The sequence below is a fragment of the Mustela erminea genome, chromosome 1, assembly GCF_009829155.1.
Source record: "Mustela erminea isolate mMusErm1 chromosome 1, mMusErm1.Pri, whole genome shotgun sequence".
Lineage (NCBI taxonomy): Eukaryota > Metazoa > Chordata > Mammalia > Carnivora > Mustelidae > Mustela > Mustela erminea.
Genome location: NC_045614.1, coordinates 6,735,581 through 6,757,166, shown reverse-complemented (window position 1 = coordinate 6,757,166; position 21,586 = coordinate 6,735,581). Strand labels below are relative to the sequence as shown.

Sequence of the window (21,586 nt, the reverse complement as noted above, 5' to 3'; positions counted from 1 at the left end):
AACCAGTTGCAAGTCCAGATTGTCTCCTATGCTACTGACTGACTGACTGTAAATCAGAGGGGTTCCCTTGGCCCTCTCCTCAGGTTTGATGAATTTCCTAGAGCAGCTCACAAAATTCAGGAAAACAAATTACTTACTAGATTACTGCCTCTTTTTTTTTTTTTTTTTTTTTTTTTTTTTTTTTTGCTTTACAAAGGATGAGAATGAATAGCCAGATAAAGATATGTAGGGCCATGTCCAGAAGGGTCCCGAGCTGCCGTCCCTGGGCAGCCTGGGGTGCTCTACCCTCCTAGAACATGGGTGTGTTCTTGTTCACCAACCCGGAAGCTCTCTGAACTCTGTCCTTTTAGTTTTTTGGTGGGTTTTTTTTTTTTTTTGTAGGTTTCATTACATAGGTTGGATTGATTGAATCCTTGGTCATTGGTAGATTAGGTCAACCTCTAACACCTGGAGGATGGAGGTTGGAGCTGAAAGTCCCAATCTTCTAACCACTTCTTGGTCTTTCTGGCAACCAGCCCTGAGGCTATCTAGGTGTCCCAGAACAGTGACTTGTCTCATTAGCATGCCCAGGACACTCTTATCAATCAGGAGAGTCCCAGGAGTTCTGTGCCAGGAACTGTGGACAAACACCAAATAGTTTTCCATAGAGACAAAAGCCAGCCTTCCATCTGTACAAATTTCTTTCCCACGCCACTCTCAGAGGGCACACAGAACACACCCCAGAAAGTAAGTTCTGCTTAAAAACAGTTTCCTCCATAGAGCCTGCTTAGTAAGGAAATTTAGCTTCAGGGCGCTTGGGTGGCTCAGTTGGTTGAGCGACTGCCTTCAGCTCAGGTCATGATCCTGGAGTCCTGGGATGAGTCCTGCATTGCTTCTCCCTCTGACTCTCTCCCCGCCCATGCTCTCTCGCTCACTCTCTTGCTCTCTCAAGTAAATAAATAAAATCTTTTTAAAATTTTAAAAAAGAAAGAAATGTAGCTTCAAACATGATAGCATTGATTTAATAATCAAGTGTAATATTACTCGGCCCATTTTATAGATGTTGATGTGAACTCAGAGAGTTAAGTTAGTTAATAAATGACAGGCACTAAAACATGGGACTGTAGGACTTAATACAAAATCTGACCTGAAAGTCATGATTAACCAGTTTGTTAGAATTCAATTAGGGGGAAGTCAGAATTTCTAGCATACGAGTATTTCATTCCCTTTTAGTCCTTCCAGAAACCTATACCCAAGCCAGATGACAGAATCATGAAAAGGAAGGTGTCGCAGAGATGAGTTTCCTCAAGGCTCCCTTCATGTCCCTGTTCCTCAGGCTGTAGATGAAGGGGTTCATCATGGGCGTAATTACCGTGTACATCACTGAGGCCACTGCTCTCCTCCTGGAGGAGACGGAAGCTGCAGAACTAAGGTAGACTCCAACACTAGTCCCATAGAATAAGAAAACAACAGACAGGTGAGACCCACAGGTGGAAAAAGCTTTGAACTTCCCACCAGTTGATGGGATTCTCAGGATGGAGGAGACAATTCGAGTGTAAGAGAAAATTATCCCTGAGATGGGACCAACCCCCAACAGGTTGGTCATGAAATACACCAGAATGTTATTGGTAAGAGTGTCAGAACAGGCAAGCTTGAGGATCTGAGCAAGCTCACAGAAGAAGTGGGGGATTCGCAAGTCTGTGCAGAAGGACAGTGGCAAGACCATCAGACTGTGGAGCAGGGCATTCCCAATGCTCATGAGCAAGGAGAGAAGAATCAGCAGGCCACAGAGGCGGGGGTTCATGATGATCGCGTAATACAGAGGACGGCAGATGGCCACATAGCGGTCATAAGCCATCACAGTTAGCAGTAAATTGTCCATACATAGAAAAACCATGAAAAAATACAGCTGAGCGAGGCAGCCTGTGTAGGTGATGGCTTTGCTCTCCGTCTGGATGTTCAGCAGCATCTTGGGGACTATAGTGGAGGTTAAACAGATGTCAACAGAGGACAGGTTGGAGAGGAAGAAGTACATGGGCGTGTGGAGGTGCAGGTCAGAGCTGACCGCCAGGATGATGAGCAGGTTCCCAAACACAGTGATCAGGTACATGGAGAGGAACAGCCCGAAGAGAAGGGGCTGCAGTTCTGGATCCTCGGAAAGTCCGGTGAGGAAGAATTCTGATACTTCTGTCTGGTTTTCTGATTCCATATGGCTGATGTGTCTGCTGAGTTAGAGACACGAGTTAGTGATGGTGAAACAGACACACAGGCATCCCTTGTTGGAGAGAAGTCTTTTATCTATTGCTTTAAAATATTTTAATATTTAGAGGCACCTGGGTGGCTCATTGGGTTAAAGCCTCTGCCTTCAGCTCGGGTCATGATCCCAGGGTCCTGGGATCGAGCCCCACATCGAGCCCCACATCGGGCCCCACATCGGGCTCTCTGCTCAGCAGGGAACCAGCTTCCCCCCCTCTCTCTGCCTGCCTCTCTGCCTACTTGTGATCTCTCTCTCTCTCTCTGTCAGATAAATAATAAAAAATTTTTTTAAATCTTGAATATTTAAACAGTTCTCATCAGGTTCCTTTATCCTTTCTTCCCTCACCAAGGAAATTTTGAATGACTTCTATGTATCACCCATTTTTCTAATTCTAAAATTAAGAATGAGAATAAGTGCTGTTTTATTATTTTTTTAAGGAACTATCATGCCTGCATGCCAGTTTAAGATCTAGCGCTAAACTCTAATGGTTTCTTCAAACAATTAAACCTTGTTAGACAACTTTACTTTCTCAGAAAATCTTAACTGTGTAGTTAACTCTGAACTGGGTCTGCTCATAATTGCCAATCTCAGGTAATCCTGGAAATTAAAATCTGACATTCTCTACTGCCTCCATGTGAGGAATAACACTATTAATCCATTCCTTTAAATATCCTGAATTTTATAATTACATCAGATCCTTCTGTCGGGACCTGTCTGTTTCAAAGGAATTGCTTTTGCAGGACTCGTGATTTGTCATCACAAGCCTACAGTGACAATAAACGACATTCTAAGAAAAGGCTGAATAAGTCTGTCTGTTGTGTCTATTGAGGAAATGTCACATCGAGAGGGAAAATTCTTGTCTGTTCCTTAAAACAAGAATAGCTAATGGGCACCTGGGTGGCTCAGTGGGGTAAAGCCTCTGCCTTCAGCTCAGGTCATGATCCCGGGGTCCTGGGATCGAGCCACACATTGGGTTCTCTGCTCTGCAGCAAGCCTGCTTCCCTTCTCTCTGCCTGCCTCTCTGCCTACTTGTGATCTCTGTCTGTTGAATAAGTAATAAATAAAATCTTAAAAAAAAAGAATAGCTAATGCTTTTTATGAGCAACTGATTATTTTCTCTAATAATCATATTTCTTTTTCTTTTCCCTTCTCTCCCTCCCTCTCTTCCTTCCTTTTTTCTTTTCTTTCCTTCATCTTCTTTCTGCTAGTAAGCTTAGAGCCAGACACATGGGTCATGTCCAGAATCTGAGGAAGAGTGATTTTATTTTATTTTTAAATTTTTTAAAAGATTTTATTTATTTATTTGACCAAGAGAGACAGAGCAAGAGAGGGAACACAGCAGGGAGAGCTCTGCTGAGCAGAGAGCCCAATGTGGAGCTCAATCCCAGGACCCTGAGATCATGACCTGAGCTGAAGACAGAGGCTTAATCCACTGAGCCACCCAGATGCCCCTAGTATATTCTTTTTTTTTTTTAAGATTTTATTTATTTGGCAGACAGAGATCACAAGTAGGCAGAGAGGTAAGGTGGCGGGGTTGTGGGGGAAGCAAGCTCCCTGCTGAGCAGAAAGCCCAATGCGGGGCTCGATCCCAGGACCCCGGCATCATGACCAGAGCCAAAAGCAGAGGCTTTAACCCACTGAGCCACCCAGGCACCCCTATATTCTTTTTTTAAAAAAAGATTTTAGTTTGAAGTAATCTCTACTCCAGTGGGGCTCAAATCCGCAAACCCATGATCAAGGGTTCCATGTACCAACAGGTGCCCCTATAGCATATTTCTTTTGACCGATTTTTTTCTGAGTAGCCATTCTCTAGGATATGTCCAAATAGCAATGGTTTTGTAATTATTCCCCACCTTCCAAGTACTCTTGAGTGCATTTGATTTTGTGCATCTTTACAGAGCAATCTTCCCCCTAGGGCCAGCAGAGGTCTAGCACAACCTTGCAGGATTCTTCAGTGACATTCTGAAATCCATGAAACCACCAAGTCCTCAATGGCATTCAAGTCCCTTCATTATCTGGCCCCTGTAATAATTACAGATGAGATGATGTACTCCCAGCAGCTGCCACCTCATAAAAGCGACACTCCACCTCACCGCTGAGTCAAGAAATCTTCAAGAGTGAGTAATTCTAGGAGCTGGTATGCTGGTTTGTCATTACTGACAAACCTGTATCGTTTCCTGCTCTAATCAGAACCAAACTCTCTTGGGAAGGATCCACATTCATAACAGAAGTACAGGGAGGATGGAATGTGCAGAGTCTTGAGACACCAGAGTGGGTAAGTGAGCATTTTTTCTTCTGCCCTCAGACTGGCCTAAGTTGGGGAGAGAACGGTTGAACCAGCCAGTGCTAACATCCAGGCCACTGGACAGGATCACAGTCCGCAGGATGGTTTATGAAGCAAGGGTGGCAGGACAGTTCATGAAGAGAGAAGCCGACCAAATTTCAAAGGACTTTTATGTCCTTCAAATGAGTAAGATGCTCTATGCATTAAACAAGAAAAGGTCTCAGTGCGAGGGACATAGTGAATACTCCAGAAATATTGGCTATAATTATTGCTGTTGTTGTTATTTTTATAAATAACAGTATAGTGTTTATACTAATCTTTACACTTGATCTTAGCCAAAAGGCCAAGAAGCAATGTAGTAGTCTTTAGGGAGAAGAAAATGTTGAACTTGGTTTAGGATATTCCCTTTCCCTTTGATTTCCTGACACACAGACTGTTACCTTTTTCAACAGCGACTATTGCAGAAACATGAACGGAGGTTATACATTTGGGAAACTTAAAAATGTGCAAAAGAGTCTTTATAATTCTTCTGTGTTAAAATGTTGAAGGGTTTCATAAAAAAATATTCAATAGTAGAATTGCCATATGATTTAGCAATTCCTAATCTGAGTATATACTTGAAAGCATTGAGATTAGGGTCTTGAAGATATATTTGTTCATCCGTGCTCGTAGGAGCATTATTCACAATGGCCAAAATGTGGGAGCAACCCAACGGTCCACTGATGAATGGATAAACAAAATGTGGCATATCCATACAATGGAATATTAAATATTATTCAGGGTTGGAAAGGAATGACATTCTGACACCTGCTACAACATGGATGAACTTTGAGGACATTATGTTAAGTGAAATAAGCCACTCTCAGAAAGATAAATACCGGTGGCGCCTGGGTGGCTCAGTTGGTTAGGCGGCTGCCTTTGGCTCAGGTCATGATCCCAGGGTTCTGGGATCGAGTCCCGCATCGGGCTCCATGCTCAGCAGGGAGCCTGCTTCTCCCTCTCTCTCTGCCTGTCTGTGCCTACTTGTGATCTCTCTCTGTGTAGCTCTCTGTCAAATAAATAAATAAAAATCTTTAAAAGAAAAAGATAAATATTGTATGATTCCACTTCTGTGAGGTCCCCAGAGGAGTCACATTTATAGAGACAGAAAGTGGGATGATGGGTGATGGAGCTGGCAGAGGGGGATAGAGAGTTAGTGTTTACGGGGGACAGTTTCAGTTTTGCAAGTTAAAAGAATTTCTGGAAATGGATGACGGGGATGGCTGTACAACGTTGCGAATGTACTTAATACTACTGAACTGGACACTGAAAAATGGTTAAAATGGTACCTTTTATGTCATGTATATTTTCTATGGTTAGAAAAATAAGTTAATTAATACAAAACGTTGAAGAAACCTTTATCTGATTTAGTTCATTATGCTCCTGTCCTTCATGGTGCTTTGAGAAATCAGTTGCCCCTCATTTCTCACACTTCACGGGTGTTCTTAGGGAACACAACGCCAGGGGCAGATGGATGACATAGGCAAAGGGGAGGAGTGCCTGGGTGGCACAGTCGGCTAAGCATCCGGCTCTTGGTTTTGGCTCAGGTTATGATCTCAGGATCCTGGGATTGAGCCTGGGTCAGACTCTGCACTCAGCAGGGAGTCGGCTTGAGATTCTCTCTCTCCCTCTGTTCCTCCCCACACTCCCAGGCACTCTCTCTCTAAATTAAAAAAAAAAAAAAGAAATATGCAAAGGAGATGAAGAAGTACGAGCTTCCATTTATAAGAGAAATAAATCATGAGGATGAGGAGTACAGCATAGGGAATATAGTCAATAATATTGTAATAACTTTGCACAGTGGGAGACAGTGACTACACTCATATGATGAGCATTTTTTAACATATATAATTGTCAAATCGCTGCGTCATACACTTTAAACCAATGTAATATTGTAGGCTGACTATATTTCAACGAAAAAAAACCCACACAGATCTCTCTTCCCTACCCAAGAATTTCCAGCTGACTAGGTGTGGGGTGGAGCCCTAGTATTCACATTTCTAATGAGTTACCAGGTGATGCTGATACAGTTGGGTGGAGGGCCGGGAACCACACTTTGAAAACCATTGCTGTGGAAGTTTCTAAAGCACGGTGTAGAATGAGCCCATCTGGATTCAATCCAATCAAAGCCAATTTAGGAAACCCATAAACATGCTTGAGGTTTTGTTAGTGTGTTTCTTTCTTTTTTTATTTTATTTATTTGACAGAGAGACACAGTGAGAGAGGGAACATAAGCGGTGAGAGAGGGAGAAGCAGGCTTCCCGATGAGCAGGGAGCCCGATGTGGGGCTGGATCCCAGGACTCTGGGATCATGACCTGAGCCGAAGGCACTTAACTGAGCCACCCAGGCACCCCTGTTTCTTTCTTTCTTTCTTTTAAGATTTTATTTATTGGGGTGCTTGGGTGGCTCAGTGGATTAAGCTCCTGCCTTCGGCTCAGGTCATGATCTCAGGGTCCTGGGATTGAGCCCCACTTTGGGTTCTCTGCTCAGCAAGGAGCCTGCTTCCCCCCTTTCTCTCTCTGCCTACTTGTGATCTGTCAAATAAATAAATAAATATTTTTAAAAAAGGATTTTATTTATTTATTTGCCAGAGAGACAGAGAGAAAGTACAAGCAGGGGGAGAAGCAGGCTCCCTGCTAAGCAGGGAGAATGATTCAGGACTCGATTCCAGGACCCTGGGATCATAACCTGAACCAAAGGCAGATGCTTAACCAAGTGAGCCACACAGGCATACAGAGCTTTCATTTTTTATGTGCATAATAGAAATGAGAATATAGTATCAACATTCCAGGAATGCACATAAGAAGGAAAAAGCAAAGTACATGTCTGAGTGTCTCATATTATTATGAGTGTCTCATACTTGTTTGCTCATATTATTTATATTACTATCACTGGAACTTGAGAAGATCCTGACATGATTCCTCCCTTTGAATGGCATGTATTGGAGGGTGTAGGGGAAAAGGACAGGAAGATAAAGGAGCAGCAGGAGGAGGAGAGAGAACAACTATGGGGCAACACCCCTGAGTGATGAGGGAAGAAGACCATTTTGAAAATTCTACTACAACTCTTAAGTGGTAAGTAGACTGGGGAGACTGGCCTCCTTCCCTTGAATTTCAGTGCCTTCCTCAAAGGATTGGATTTAAAACTAGCAATGTGGGGAGAGAGCAGAAAGGTCCCCTCCTGTTCTACCAGGGAGAGAAAGTGGTGCACTGGAGCAGCCTGGCATCTTCAGGTGAGGAAAAGGTGTCAGCAGAGTCAGCAGCAATTGTGAATCCAGAGTCAGAGGACTTGGAAATACACCAAGTAGTTAGTGAAAAATCGGGAGTGCCTTTATGAGACTGACTCAGGACCTTCTTGGGAGTGCCTTTAGACAACTATTCCAATCTGACCATGCATCAGACTCACCTGAAGGGTTTCTTAAAAACTGGTTGCTGGGCACCACCCCAGATTTCAGCATATCTAGGTGAGGACTGAGAAAGTGTATTTCAAAGAACTCCCCAGGTGAAACCAGCTGCACCATTTTCAGGTCCTGGGGCAAAATGAAAATGTAGGACCCCCTAGTTCAAAAACTTCAAGACCGTGACAGCAAAGCATTAAGCCAAGAGTGGGGTTCCCTGTGACTGTCCATGTTGTAGATGTATGAACCCAGTCCTGGCTGCTAGTCTGGGGACAACATTTTGAGAACCACTGCTTTAGCCTTCCTACTTAACCTAGGACTACCCCTACATGGGAATAATAGTAATAATAGTAAGTGGCCCCTTTTCTCCAGAACTTACAGGGGATTTCTGTATCTCCAGGATGGTCCCACAGAAGGCCCCAGGAGTTGAGTTTCTTTCCAGGATGTAGATGTTGAAGACAAGTTGGCCTTTGAGAAGTTCAAGGAGATGGTCTTGTGTGGAGTTTCTGGACAAGAAAATTCTCTAAGAAGTGATGTGGTGTCTTCCTCCCTGGTCTGGTAGGTGCAAGATTGTGTTGATAGGGGACAGGGAGTCTATTTACATTTTTTTTCCTGTCCCTAGAGGCCTCATTTCCAAAGCTCCTCATTAGCCAAATTATTCTCTCTCTTTCCTTTTTAAATATTTTATTTATTGGGGAGAGAGAGAGAGAGTGCATGCACGCATGCTCAAGTGGGGGGAGGGGCAGAGGGAGAAGGAGATGCAGACTGCCTGCTGAGCCTTGAGCCCCATGCGGTGATCAATCCCAGGACCCTGACATCATGACGGGACCCAAAGTCAGATATTTAACCGACTGAGCCACCAGGTGCTCCCAGATTGTTCTCTCTTCATTCTACTCCCGCAGCAGAAGGCGGGAAACTGCTGGCTTGCTAATTACCTCACAGGGCGTAATGCATTTGCCCTTTCCTTCTCCTGCCTCTCCTGTGTTCCAGGATTAGAGCTCACAGTCCAGGGCTGATGAAGATGCTCACAATCAGAGAAGGTTACCATTCGTCATGTACCACTCCCCTTTCCAGGAGGCAGTTTCCCGAACCCCAGTCGTTCCTGATTGTCTTCATGGTTCTTACCAATACCCTTATTGACTTGAAAGCATCTCTTAATTGGCAAAGTTTAACTTACCACAATCCTAAGCAATTTTTTTCCCTAAGCAAATGTTTTGTGAGTATGTGTTGGCAATATATATTTTTATAGGTTCTAAAATATGTAGTATTTAAAATAAAATATGTAGTGTTTAAAATGCTTTCTGCATTCTATTGTGGAAACACTAGTGATGGCATCTCCAGATTTTTGCCTTAGCAGCACCTGCTTGACTCTGGTCCTGGGCAAGGGTTCTTGATTTGGGGCTCTCCTGCATGGTGGCTAGTCATTGATGGCACTCACCTACAACTGTACAGAGATGCGGGATTCCCGCCATTGTTCGAATAAAGCCCTCTTTGTGCTGTAAGCTCCAACTCTGAAAGAACAAGGACTTGCCATTTTTTGCTCACCATGACCCAAATAAGAGTCGATTAAGTATTACTGGTATGAGCCAAGAACTTGTCTCAACCTATGAGGTAGGTGCCATTTTTATACCCATAACAGAAATGAAGAGACCAGTGGTAAGAGGCAATGTTTTGCTGGGAAGTTGGTAAAAGTTCTCATTTGTGACAGTGGCGGGTTTCTGTAGTGTAAATTCTCCCCCCATGATTGCATTCCACTAGTGGGGAGTCGTTGAAGGTAGGGTTGGAAAAGGACTGAGTGGCTAGCTCTGCAGAGGAACTTGGCTCCCCCATGAGAGGGAGTCTGTCTTCTGCCAACTCTCCAAGCTTGTTCATGCCTGAAGACCTTTGTACTGGCATTTCTCTTTGGAAATGTCTTCTCCCAGGTAGTCCCCATAGTCGGCACTTGTAATTCAGGTTGATAAATTTCTTTTCAAAGGGTACTTCAAAATTAATATGGAAAGAATTTTTTCTTTTTTAAAATTTTATTATTATTTTTTTTTTATTTGACAGAGAGAGAGAGTGTATGTGGCAGGGGCAGAGGGAGAAGCAGACTTCCTGCTGAGCAGGGAGCCCGATGTGGGCTCGATCCCAGGACTCTGGGATCATTACCTGAGCCAAAAGCAGACACTTACCTGACTGAGCCACCCAGGTGCCCCCGAAAAGACTTTCTTAAGAGGGACTCTTGCGACGGGAAGACATGCAAAGTTTATGCCACAATGGGGGAGGAGTGGGTGAACAAACATTTAATATGCAGAGAGGCTGGTAGCTGGGGAAAGGGAAAGAAGCCTGTGTCTTGAAACTCAACAGCCTGCATTAAATATTGCACTAACAGGAAAGTTGAGGTAGGAAGGTTCACGTGTTGTGGGCATGTGGGAATCTGGACCTGATGTGGATGAAACAAGTTCACAGAAAATTGAGGACCCAGATGTCTCTGTCAATTTGGCCTACATTACGTCAAGCAGGAAGTGTGATCAGTCTTGTCAAGGTCTCAGCTGCAACATTAGCTCCTCAAAGGGAGCCTGTGTTGTGTCAATTATAACTCATTTTTTAAAAAATAAAAGCCCACAATTGCTAACTAGGGAAATAAGAGTTCCTGTCTTCACCTACACTAATCACTCACTATTCCTTTACCGTTTACTTCTCTTTAAGCAGTTGTCATTGTGGGAGCTTTCTTACTTGATTTTTCTGTATAATTGTGTGTGGTTTCTTCTATATTCCTGATATTTAGAATCGTGCATGGTACACAGTAGACACTCAATTAATATTTATTCAATGAATGAATGAATGAATGAGCGAATGATAAAATACCCTGCAAAAAGAAGCAATTTAGACTTCCGTAGGCAGGGAATCACTCTACTGAGATTTCTGAGTCCTCGTATTTTTCTGGATATTTAGGAAATACCAAGTAAGTGGAATTAAGGTCATCAGGGCATACTCTTTGGCTATCAGTAACCCTATCCAAAGTGCACTACTTAAGTCTAATTGAGGAGACCAGGGTGTGTCTTTTAATCCTTTTGTCCTTTCAATTGCATTACTAGGAAAAGGCAGTGACCTTGTGTGCTTCTCCAGACCAGAAGCGTGGTATGGCTGAGGAATTTGTGAACAGCCATCTGGCTCAAACCCTTACCTTGCTCACATATGGATTTCTGTGTGTCTTGGTGAGTAATTGTGGCGGGGGTTCTCCTCTACCCTTTGCTTTGTAAGAGAATTTTTAATTTACAGAATGTTTGCTCTTTTTTTTTTCTTCTTAAAAGGTTTTATTTGTTTACTTGAGAGTGAGAGAGAGAAAGCATGAGTAGGGGGGAGGGGCAGAGAGAGAAGCAGGCTTCTCATTGAGCAGGGAGCAGGGAGCCCAGTGCCTGACTCGATCCCAGGATCCTGACCTCAGTTTAATGGACCGAGTCATCCAGGTGTCCCAGAGTGTTTGCTCCTGACTGTGGGCATCAGGGTACACTTTGTGATTGGGGTGTTTTGTGAGATGTAATTTTTCAGTTCTTTATGTTGGGAAGGTTTTGTTCACAGGGTATCAGGATGGGGAATGTATTACCTTGTGAGTTCTGTTATCAGCTTTGTTCCTTTCAAATGAGCTCAACTAAAATTACAAACCCACCACTTGAAAATCAAGAGATTGTAGAAGAAGTAACACAACTTCATTAAGAAGTTAATGAAATTGGAGTTGAATTAACTACACGAGATGAGTTTTGTCTAGTGTTAATGAGATACATGTTTATTTTCCCACAACCAGATAAAATATAATGGGCAAATTAGGTATCAACTTCGATTTTAAATACTAAGGATTTGGTCCAAAAAAAATGTAGTCTTTTGGGGCGCCTGGGTGGCGCAGTGGGTTAAGCCGCTGTCTTCGGCTCAGGTCATGATCTCAGGGTCCTGGGATCGAGTCCCGCGTCGGGCTCTCTGCTCAGCAGGGAGCCTGTTCCCTCTCTCTCTCTGCCTGCCTCTCCGTCTACTTGTGATTTCTGTCAAATAAATAAAAAAATCTTTAAAAAAAAAAGTAGTCTTTTATAGAATTTGAAGCCTTGTTTACTTAGAATTCGTCTTATTTTAAACTCAATAAACTTCATTGTTTTTATCTTTTATTGTTATGTAAATGTCAGTGATTCTTATCATTTAGTGTGTTCACACTACAAGGTTTTTGGGCTGTGTTTTTGCATTTTTGTTGCCTGTGTGGGCCACAGATAGTTACTTCTTGCCTACGCTAAGCTTGTTACTGTTAGCTCAGTCCTGTGGGACTGAGCTAGCAAAATTAGTAAGAGACTGCTCCCCTGGATTGTACAGTCCAGCCATTAAGTGTGATAAATGATAGCTTTTGGTGAGATATTGTAAATCAGAGGATGCCAGAGGAGGACTTGATCTGAGCTTCATAAAGCTTTTTGGAAAGAAGAGATGTTAAAGCCACAATGTTAGAAATAACTACTGTAGAGGCTGCTTTTAGGCAAACAGGCTTGAGCAATGGAACCCAGAAAGGGTCACCATGACCCCCTGGCTGAAGGCAGGCCCATCAGGCAGCCCACCTCAAATTATCCATAGGCCCTAACTTACCAATGGGCAACTTATAACCAGACACAGTTCCCAGAAAAGGGAAGATGCCATTTGTTGCTGTACTTCCTTACCTTGCCCTTTTAAGGATTAAAACAACAACAACAACAAAAAAAAAAAAACAAAAAAAACCCACAAGATTTTGAGAGAGAAATATAGTGAAAGCGGGGGCAGGGAGAGAGGTTATGGGGGGGTGTGCAGAGGGAGAAGCACACCCCTCACTGAGTAAGGAGCCCAAGGTGGGTTCCCATCCTGGGACTCCAGGATCATGATCTGAGCCAAACGCACATGCTTAACTGACTGAGCCACCCAGGTGCCCCACAAAGATTTTTTTTTTAATTTAGAGTGTGGGAGTGGGGGGAAGGGCAGAGGGGAAGGGAGAGAGAAAAGCTGGAACAGACTTTGAGCGCAGAGCCAGATATGGGGCTCATCTCAGGACACTGAGACCATGACATGAGCTGAAATCAAGAATTGGGCACTCAACTTGACTGAGCCACCCAGGCACCTCACCTTCCCCCTTTATAAACAGCCCTCCTCACTGCCTCACTGCAGACAGCCTCTCTCTGCGGTCCTGCCTGCTGTCCCTTGTGTATTCAATAAACTTACAGCTCCTTTGTTCCCCCTCTGAATCCTTTCACCAAGTATGCCATGGGCTTCTACCCAGTCATCCCTCACATTTGAGGGGCTCCACATCTGATTGAGATACTCTGTTTAGACACCACAGCTAGGCAGTTAGCTGGGATGTGGTGGGCCATGAATGGGGAGAGAATTTTAGCAGGTTTGCTCTTCCCTTGCAAAATGCCTGGGGCAGCTAAGAGCTTGGAGTGTTCTGGGAACTGAGCAAGACAGGACTGGGCTGAAAACAAAGCAAGAGAGGAAGAAGGTGAGCTAGATGGTCTGATTTCCAACCTTGAAAGCAAGATAAGGGTTCAATGCTAAGGCTGGTAGGAAGCCATTGTGAGCTGGGGTGAACCATGGTTGGATTGGTGTTTAGCTTAGAGCTAGGTGCATACTGAACCTGGAGGGCAGAAGGACAAGTTTGAGGGAATGGAGATAAGATTAAGGGTCAGTAGTAGGGGTTAGGAATGGATGATGGCAATCTAGACTCTTGGTTTCATTTTTTTAAAAAGGATTTTATGTATTTGGGGAAGAGGGAGAAAGAGTGCTTTGAGTACAAGCCAGGGGAGCATTGGAGGCAGATGTAGAAGCAGGCTCCTCGCTGAGCAGGGAGCCTGATGCAAGGCTTGATCCCAGGACTCTGGGATCATGACCCGAACTGAAGGCAGGCACTTAATATGAGCCACCCAGGTGTTCCCAGACTCTCTGGGTTTCAAAGTGGAATGAGTGAGGATATCAGGACAAATGGAAGGTGGAATGGGTTCTTCAGAGACTCATTTCTTTACCTGGAATTCTGGGCACTTGACGTGGCTACAGATGTTCCAGGGACTGGGTATAGTGTTTTTATAAGAAAAGGCCACTCTTGTACATTTGAACATTATAGTCTAGGGGAAGAGAAAGAATATAAGTAAGCAAAGAACTAAATACATAATTACAAATTGTGAAAAAGGCTGCATGGGAAGAACAGCTTTAGACAGTAAGGGGAGACTAGCTTTATATTCGCTCTAGGGGCCCACAGTAAAGGTGAATGACATCAAAGAGCCCAAAAAGTAACAGGAAGAATTATCCAGGTAAGGCAGGGGCTGGGGGGCCAGAGTTCATGGTTGGGGAGATTTTCTGGAGAAACCATCATTAAATGATAAGATTTGGGTATTTTCAGAGAGAGTGTATAGTTTGGATTAGTATGAGTTTCAACCAATTTCTGCTATGTGGAGGGTGGGGGATCCCATCAGGGAATAGTTTCAGGTTTCAAATGACTGGTTATCCTTGGGGGTGGGGGAGAAAGGGTGCCTGTATTTTTTTTTTTAGATTATTTATTTATTTATTTGACAGGAGGAGAGATCACAAGTAGGCAGAGAGGCAGGCAGGCAGAGAGAGAGAGAGAGGAGGAAGCAGGCTCCCCGCTGAGCAGAGAGCGCGATGCGGGGCTCGATCCCAGGTCCCTGAGATCATGACCTGAGCCAAAGGCAGAGGCTTAAACCACTGAACCACCCAGGCGCCCCAAGGGTGCCTGTATTTTAAATTTTCAATGGCTGTTGGGCCAAAGGGAGAAGAATTAAGGATTCTGTTAGATTTTGATTGCAGACCAAAGAGGCCACACGCCCTTCTCAAATGGTTAATCTTGTTTCAATTAGTCACAGCTGTGGGGTGGGATGAAGGGTGGGATACCAGTAATCCCTTCTGCCCACTTTGAATAGCCAGGGAGCTCCCCTGCCTTACCATGTGTGCAAATGGTTTTTCTTGGGGGGGGGGGGTAGAGATAAGTTCAGTTTTTTACATTTCTATCCGTCTATGAAAATTTTAGATGACAGTAATTGAAAAGCAGCAGGATATAGGCCTTAAGCATTAACTTGAGGTCCCTCACTGGAGATTTGGGTGTTATCAGCATAGACATGAAAATTAAGTTCAGGGGGATGTATAGATAGAGAAGACACACAGTGCGGCAAGAAGTAGGGGCCAAGACTTATCCTGGCGGATAGTCTTGCCGAGGTGAACGGAGGGTAGCGAGAGCTGTAAGGTGTGGTCACAAAAGCCCCGGGAAGAGAATAACTTAGAGAGTCTACAATAGAATTTCTCTGAGGGACTAACTTGACAAGTGGATTTACTGGATTAACTCTCATTAATTCTCTCAAACCCATGGCAATCTTGGCAGAGTGGTGAAGGGGGATAGTGGGGTGCAAGCCAGGTTGGAGTATATTAAGGGAGGGGAGGAATTGGGAGCAGTGGGAGGGTAGACGACTCTTGAGAAGTTTGGTGGTAAAGAGGCGATAGTGAGCAGTAACCCCAGGGTAAGTGGAACACGAGGTATTAATTTGTTTCAAGATGGGAGAGATTTATTATGTTTATATTATGCTTAAGTATTACAGGTGTGTATACAGTGAAGTAGAAGTTGTTGGGGGTTTCCCAAAACTGAGTTCACCTCGTGGTGGGTGTTAAGTCAGAGGACACAATTAAGCCAAAGGAGAGGAAAAGAAAAGGTTTTACTTCCAAAAAAATAAATGGAGAAACTTTGGGGATGTTTCCCAGAGCAGTGCCATCTCCAACAACGAAATGGGAAGGTTTAAGCTAAGGGTGCATACACATTCACAAACGGGCTTATGCGTTGGAGAATTTAGCCTGAAATTGGGGCAGAAGTCATTTTAAGGTGACAGACTCCAAGTCTTAGTTGAGGGAAGTGACCCAGGCCTACAAGGTTCAGTATCTGTCAGTTCTCAGGCTCCTGTTCATCTGGTATTTGATCAATGGAGTTTAAATCCTGCAAAGATAATTCAGGAATGTGCCTCGGGCAAGTAGTCCTGGTCAGGCATAGATCACAAGGTGACCTGGGGCCTAAAATGTCTTTTCTTATGTCAGGAAAGCTATGTCTTACTTTTTCTGGGGACCCTTAACTCTTTGTGCTTACAGTGGTGATGGAAAAGAAAACCAAGGAATAACCATAGAGTAAGCCTTTGGAGAGAAGATGTGAAGGGATTAGACGAGTACTTCTTTATTTTTTTAATTTTTTGAAATTTTTTTATAAACATATATATTTTTATCCCCAGGGCTACAGGTCTGTGAATTGCCAGGTTTACACACCTCACAGCACTCACCATAGCCTCCCCAACGTCCATAACCCCATCCCCCTCTCCCTCCCTACCCTCCCACCAGCAACCCTCAGTTTGTTTTGTGAGATTGTGTCACTTACGGTTTGTCTCCCTCCAGATCCCATCTTGTTTCATTTATTCTTTTCCTACCCTCCAAACCCCCCATGTTGCATCTCTACTTCCTCATATCAGGGAGATCATAGGATAGTTGTCTTTCTCCCATTGACTTACTTCACTAAGCATGATAACCCTCTAGTTCCATCCACGTTGTTGCAAATGGCAAGATTTCATTTTGTTTGATGGCTGCATAGTATCCCATTGTGTATATATACCACATCTTCTTGATCCATTCATCTGTTGATGGACATCTAGATTCTTTCCATAGTTTGGCTATTGTGGACATTGCTGCTATAAACATTTGGGTGCACGTGCCCCTTTGGAGCACCACATTTGTATCTTTAGGATATATACCCAGTAGTGCAATTGCTGGGTCATAGGGTAGTTCTATTTTCAACTTTTTGAGAAACCTCCATGCTGTTTTCCAGAGTCGTTGCACCAGCTCGCATTCCCACCAGCAGTGTAGGAGGGTTCCCCTTTCTCCACATCCTCACCCACATCTTAGACCAGTACTTCTTAATGGGGGCAGTTTTGCCCCATAGGGATCACTTGGCAATATCTGGAGATAGTTTTAATTTTGCAGCTGGAGAGGATACTACTGACATCTACTGTGTAGAATCCAGAGATGCTGCAAAGCATATGGGTCCCCCATAATAAATACATACCCAGTCCCACATGTCAGTAGTGTCAAGGATGGGAAACCCTGGCATAGCAAAGTCAGAGATCCTGGCTTTAGATAGGAAGGAAGAGGGGCACCTGGCTGGCTCCATGGGAAGAGCTTGTGACTCTTGATTTTGGGGTTGGATTTGAGCCCACTGATTGTAGAGATTACTCAAAAATTAAATATTTTTTAAAGATTGATTTACTTACTTGACAGAGTGACAGTGAGAGAGGGAACACAAGCAGGAGGAGTGGGAGAGGGAGAAGCAGGGTTCCTGCTGGAGCAGGAAGCCCGACTTCGAGCTCTATCCCAAGACCCTGGGGGTTATGACCTGAGCCGAAGGCAGATGCTTCATGACTGAGCCACCCAGGCACTCCTCAAAAATAAAATCTTAAAAAAAAAAAAAAGGAAGACACTCCCTTGTTTCCAAAATGAAAGGAGAAAGAAACCATGATGGTAAGGAAAGGATCCTTCTCATCCTCGTTACTGTTTGTGGAGTAAAATACAAGGTCATTTGTTGTTGAAGAGGGAAAGTTGAGACCATGTGAGATTCAAAGTCCTGGAGGAATTGTCAAAAGAGCTTTAGATAACTAAGGAATTAAATTACTTGTGGGGCTTTTTAGCGATGAAGACCTGTTTTAGAGTAGGTGGCCTCAAAATTTTAGTGCTTCCCATATAACTGCTTAGGTAGGAATCACCCAGCTTGGATGGACAGATGGCTGAAATTATCCAGAACAGGTGTTATAATAGGCCAGAGAGAGAACGGAATTTGAGTTTTTGGAAAATACATGATTGAAATAAAGGGCCATGGCATTTTATATGTAGTGCCAAGGAAATAAGGGGTTATAAATAGCAAAATAATGGGAGTTTGGACAGCTTGGATGCCACTTTGAGGGAAGAGAGCAGGTGCAGTACAGATTAAAAAGCGAACAGGGTAGGAGTGTAGTTACTGTGTTCAGAGCAGGATGGTTTGGCTTTTTGTCTTCAAGAGGGCAAGAGTCTCAGGTGAGAAGTTCAAGGTATGTGATTGAGATGTGAAAGTATGGGTGTTTGCTAGCTTACACCCTAGAATCTTGAATCAAGGTGGAGAGTCAGAGTGGGAGTCAGGTGCTGATGACTTAATGAGTTAGGTCTGTGCCTTGGGGCCATTGCAGATGAGAAACCAGGGAAGTACCTCAGTGGAGATGGCAGTTTTGATAAGTGATGGACAGTGTGGTTTGTTAACATGGTAGGTTTACATTAGGGATGAGGAAGATAAGAATGCCTGTCAGATTGCTTTGAGGTTGTCCATGGCAAGAAAAACAAGGACCCATGATCAAAGACTGCTTGAATCTGAAAGGAACACATGCTACATGGGCTATGATGGAATTGCCCTCAGTGCAGAGGAGAAATGGAAAGCTTGCACATTCTCTTGTTAATTCCTCTTCATTTCAGAGCCCTGCCTGCGGTGGACCAGAGAAGCAAGAAGAGGGGCATCCTGGGTGTACTTACTCAAGAGTCTTACAAAATGGCAGCCACATGTCTGTCTGCTGTGGTCGGTAAGTTCCTAGGGTAGATGCACTTCACTAGAATTAAATGGCCTTTCCCCTTTAGAAAGGACAGGAAAGAATAAAGCTGAGTAGCCATGGAGGAGGACTGGGAAGGAGAGGTTAACATGAGAGGAGATGCTGTGGAACTCTACAGGCCAATGGAGCCCCATAATTGGTTCCCATATGATTCAGCCATCTTTGGGATTTTGGAAGGAAGGCATTTGTGCATCATGGGGAGAGAGGGAAGAACATTTAGAGGTGGTACCTCATTACCTCATTATTCCATCCATTTGTTCTATACCATTCTGAGTTTCAGTTTCTGTGCCTAAGAAAATTGAGACTAAATCTGTTCCTCATGGATATCAAGGCTCCCTATTTTCTGACTTTGGGGAGCTGGGCAGGTTGTCTGGCTAATATGCTTTGTGGGTGTGTGTGTACGTATGGATGACTCGATTGATGATACTGGGAAATTTTAGGCTTGTGGGTGGTACAATAATGGATGTGCCCAGACTCTCATGGCACCCTGTTTTCTGTCTTTGCTTGTTCTAGACCCTGCTGGTGCCCATGAGAGGATCACAGAGGTGGAAAACATCTACTCTGCATTACAGGTGAATTTTCTCCTAAAATACATTTCTTCCCTGAAGTGAATGTGTTTCCTGCCAGTATCCCACAGGGTGTTAACCTTAGAAATAAAAGTTGTCCATGATTTTACCAGCAGAAATGGGTTTATTCAGGAATAGCAGGGAATTACAATTTGGGACAAGCGAGCTACAGCAAAACTACAGGCAAGTCTGGAGAACCAAGGAGAGGACCCTTCTGTAGCAGAAAAAGGGAGTTGGAAGGCTGTTACAAACAAAATATCTATTGAATAAATTGGGAATTCAGTGTATTGTGGCTTTCCGTTGGCTGAGTTGTGGCAGTCTCTCATTCCCTGGGCTGTTGACTAACGAGGAGAAAACCTTTCTTGCTCCTCTGGGGTAGTAAGTAGTAGCTAAAGTAAGGAATGCCTTGCAAAGTCTGTCTCTTCCTGGTGGGTCTGCAATGACCACTGGTGGTAGGGGGTGAGAGCTATCCCTGCTGGCGAGCTGGTTCCATTTCAGTGAGGCTTCCTTTCATTAATTTTCACAGGGGCCTTACAACCAATCTTGGAAATTACTCCACTACTCTACTACTTAAAAAAATTTTCAGGCATCTTTTCTACTTAGTGATGTTAGAGAAGGTAAAAGGATATAAAATTTATGTCATTCTGTTGGGGGGGGAATGTATTTATTTAGCAAGTATTTTTCTTGCAGTGTCTTCAGGTCTGTTTTCGATCCTAGAGATAGAGTAAGACTGTAAAAACTCTCAGGCTAGAAGTAGAGAGAAACATGATGTGTTAGAGAGATGCTTTAAATTCTTGAGACTGAATGATATCCTTAAGGAGTAAGAGAGAAGAGGACTGAGTTCTAGGATCTTGAAATTATTACGAAAGAGGTCTTTCATCCCTAGTGAAGTCACCAAGACTCTCTTCCCAAGAATGTTTGTGGGGTTGGTTGCTGATGGAGATAAAATGTGTTGATGTTTTAGAACTCAATAACCTTTGAGGATGTGGCCATGGACTTTACCCAGGAGGAATGGGTGTTGTTGAATTCACGTCAGAGAAAACTGTACAGAGATGTGATGCTGGAGAACTATAGGAACTTGGCATCTCTGGGTAAGGCTGACAATCCCTCCATTTATTTGTTGAGTTTGAGCATGGGTTTCTGGGGTAAATAAGCCCCAGTACCTTGTAGTTTATATGAATATTCCTGTTGGTTTCTTGTAGGTTTTTGAAGACTTTCATACTTAAGAAAAATATCTTGTATTAAGATACAACACACCTACCATTTAGCCATTTAGAGAACACAAAGAAATATGTTTTATATGTTTGGTGTCCTTTTTTTTTTTTTTTTTTAGTGTATTCAGAGTTGTGCCACCATCACCACTATCTAATTCCAGAACATTCTTTTTTTTTTTTTTTTAAGATTTTATTTATTTATTTGATAGACAGAGATCACAAGCAGGCAGAGAGAGAGAAGGAAGCAGGTTCCCTGCCAAGCAGAGAACCTGACATGGGGCTCAATCCCAGGATCCTGGGATCATGACCTGAGCCAAAGGCAGAGGCTTTAAAGCACTGAGCCACCCAGGGGCCCCTAATTCCAGAACACTCTCATTGGCCTGCCTGCAGGGCATTTCATTCCTCCTTGTTCTCCAGACCCTGGCAACAACTAATCTACTTTCCATATCTATAGACTTGGCCTATTCTGAATATTCATATGAATGGATTCATACCACATGTGGTCTTTGTGACTGGTTTCTTTCACATAGCATAATGGTTTCTAGGTTTTTTCATGTTGTAGCATTTATCAGTACTTAATTCTTACTTACTGCTGAATAATACTCTGTTGTATAGACGTATCATTTTGTCTGTCCATTAGCTGATGGACATTTGGATTTTTGTCACTTGCTGCTACGAATCGTTCTGCTATGAGCATTCATACGGTGCAAGTTTTTTTGTGGACATATACTTTCATTTATCTTGGGTATATGCCTAGGAGTGGAATTGCTGGGCCATTTGATAACTCGGACATTTTGAGGAACTGCCAAGCAGTTTTCCAAATTAGCTGTATTATTTTACGTTCTCTCCAGGAATGTATAAACGTTCCCAAATCTCCATATTCCTGCCAGCACTTAATGCTGCCTTTTTGTTTGTAGCTATCCTAATGTTTGTAAAATGGTATCCCAGTGTTGTTTTGATTTGCATTTCCTTAATGACTAATGATACTGAGCAATATTTCTTGTGTTTATTGGGCATTTGTATATCTTCTCTGGAGAAATGTCCATTTAAATCTTTTGCCCATTTGGGGTGTCTGGGTGGCTCAGTCAATGAAGAATCTGACTCTTCTTAGACTCAGGACTTGATCTTAAGAGGGCTCTGTGCTCAGTGGGGAGTCTGCTTGAGATTCTCTCTCTCTCGTCCTCTGCCCACTCAAGCATGTTCTTTCTT

At 43.5% G+C, this 21,586-nt stretch overlaps 1 protein-coding gene across 1 annotated transcript; it reads right to left on the bottom strand.

Moving 5' to 3' along the window:
* Window positions 1-1,249: 1,249 nt before the first annotated feature.
* Window positions 1,250-2,188, bottom strand: LOC116571809 (olfactory receptor 7G3-like). The gene has a single exon (XM_032310207.1). The coding sequence runs from the start codon at window positions 2,186-2,188 to the stop codon at window positions 1,250-1,252; it is 939 nt and encodes a 312-aa protein (XP_032166098.1).
* Window positions 2,189-21,586: the final 19,398 nt, after the last annotated feature.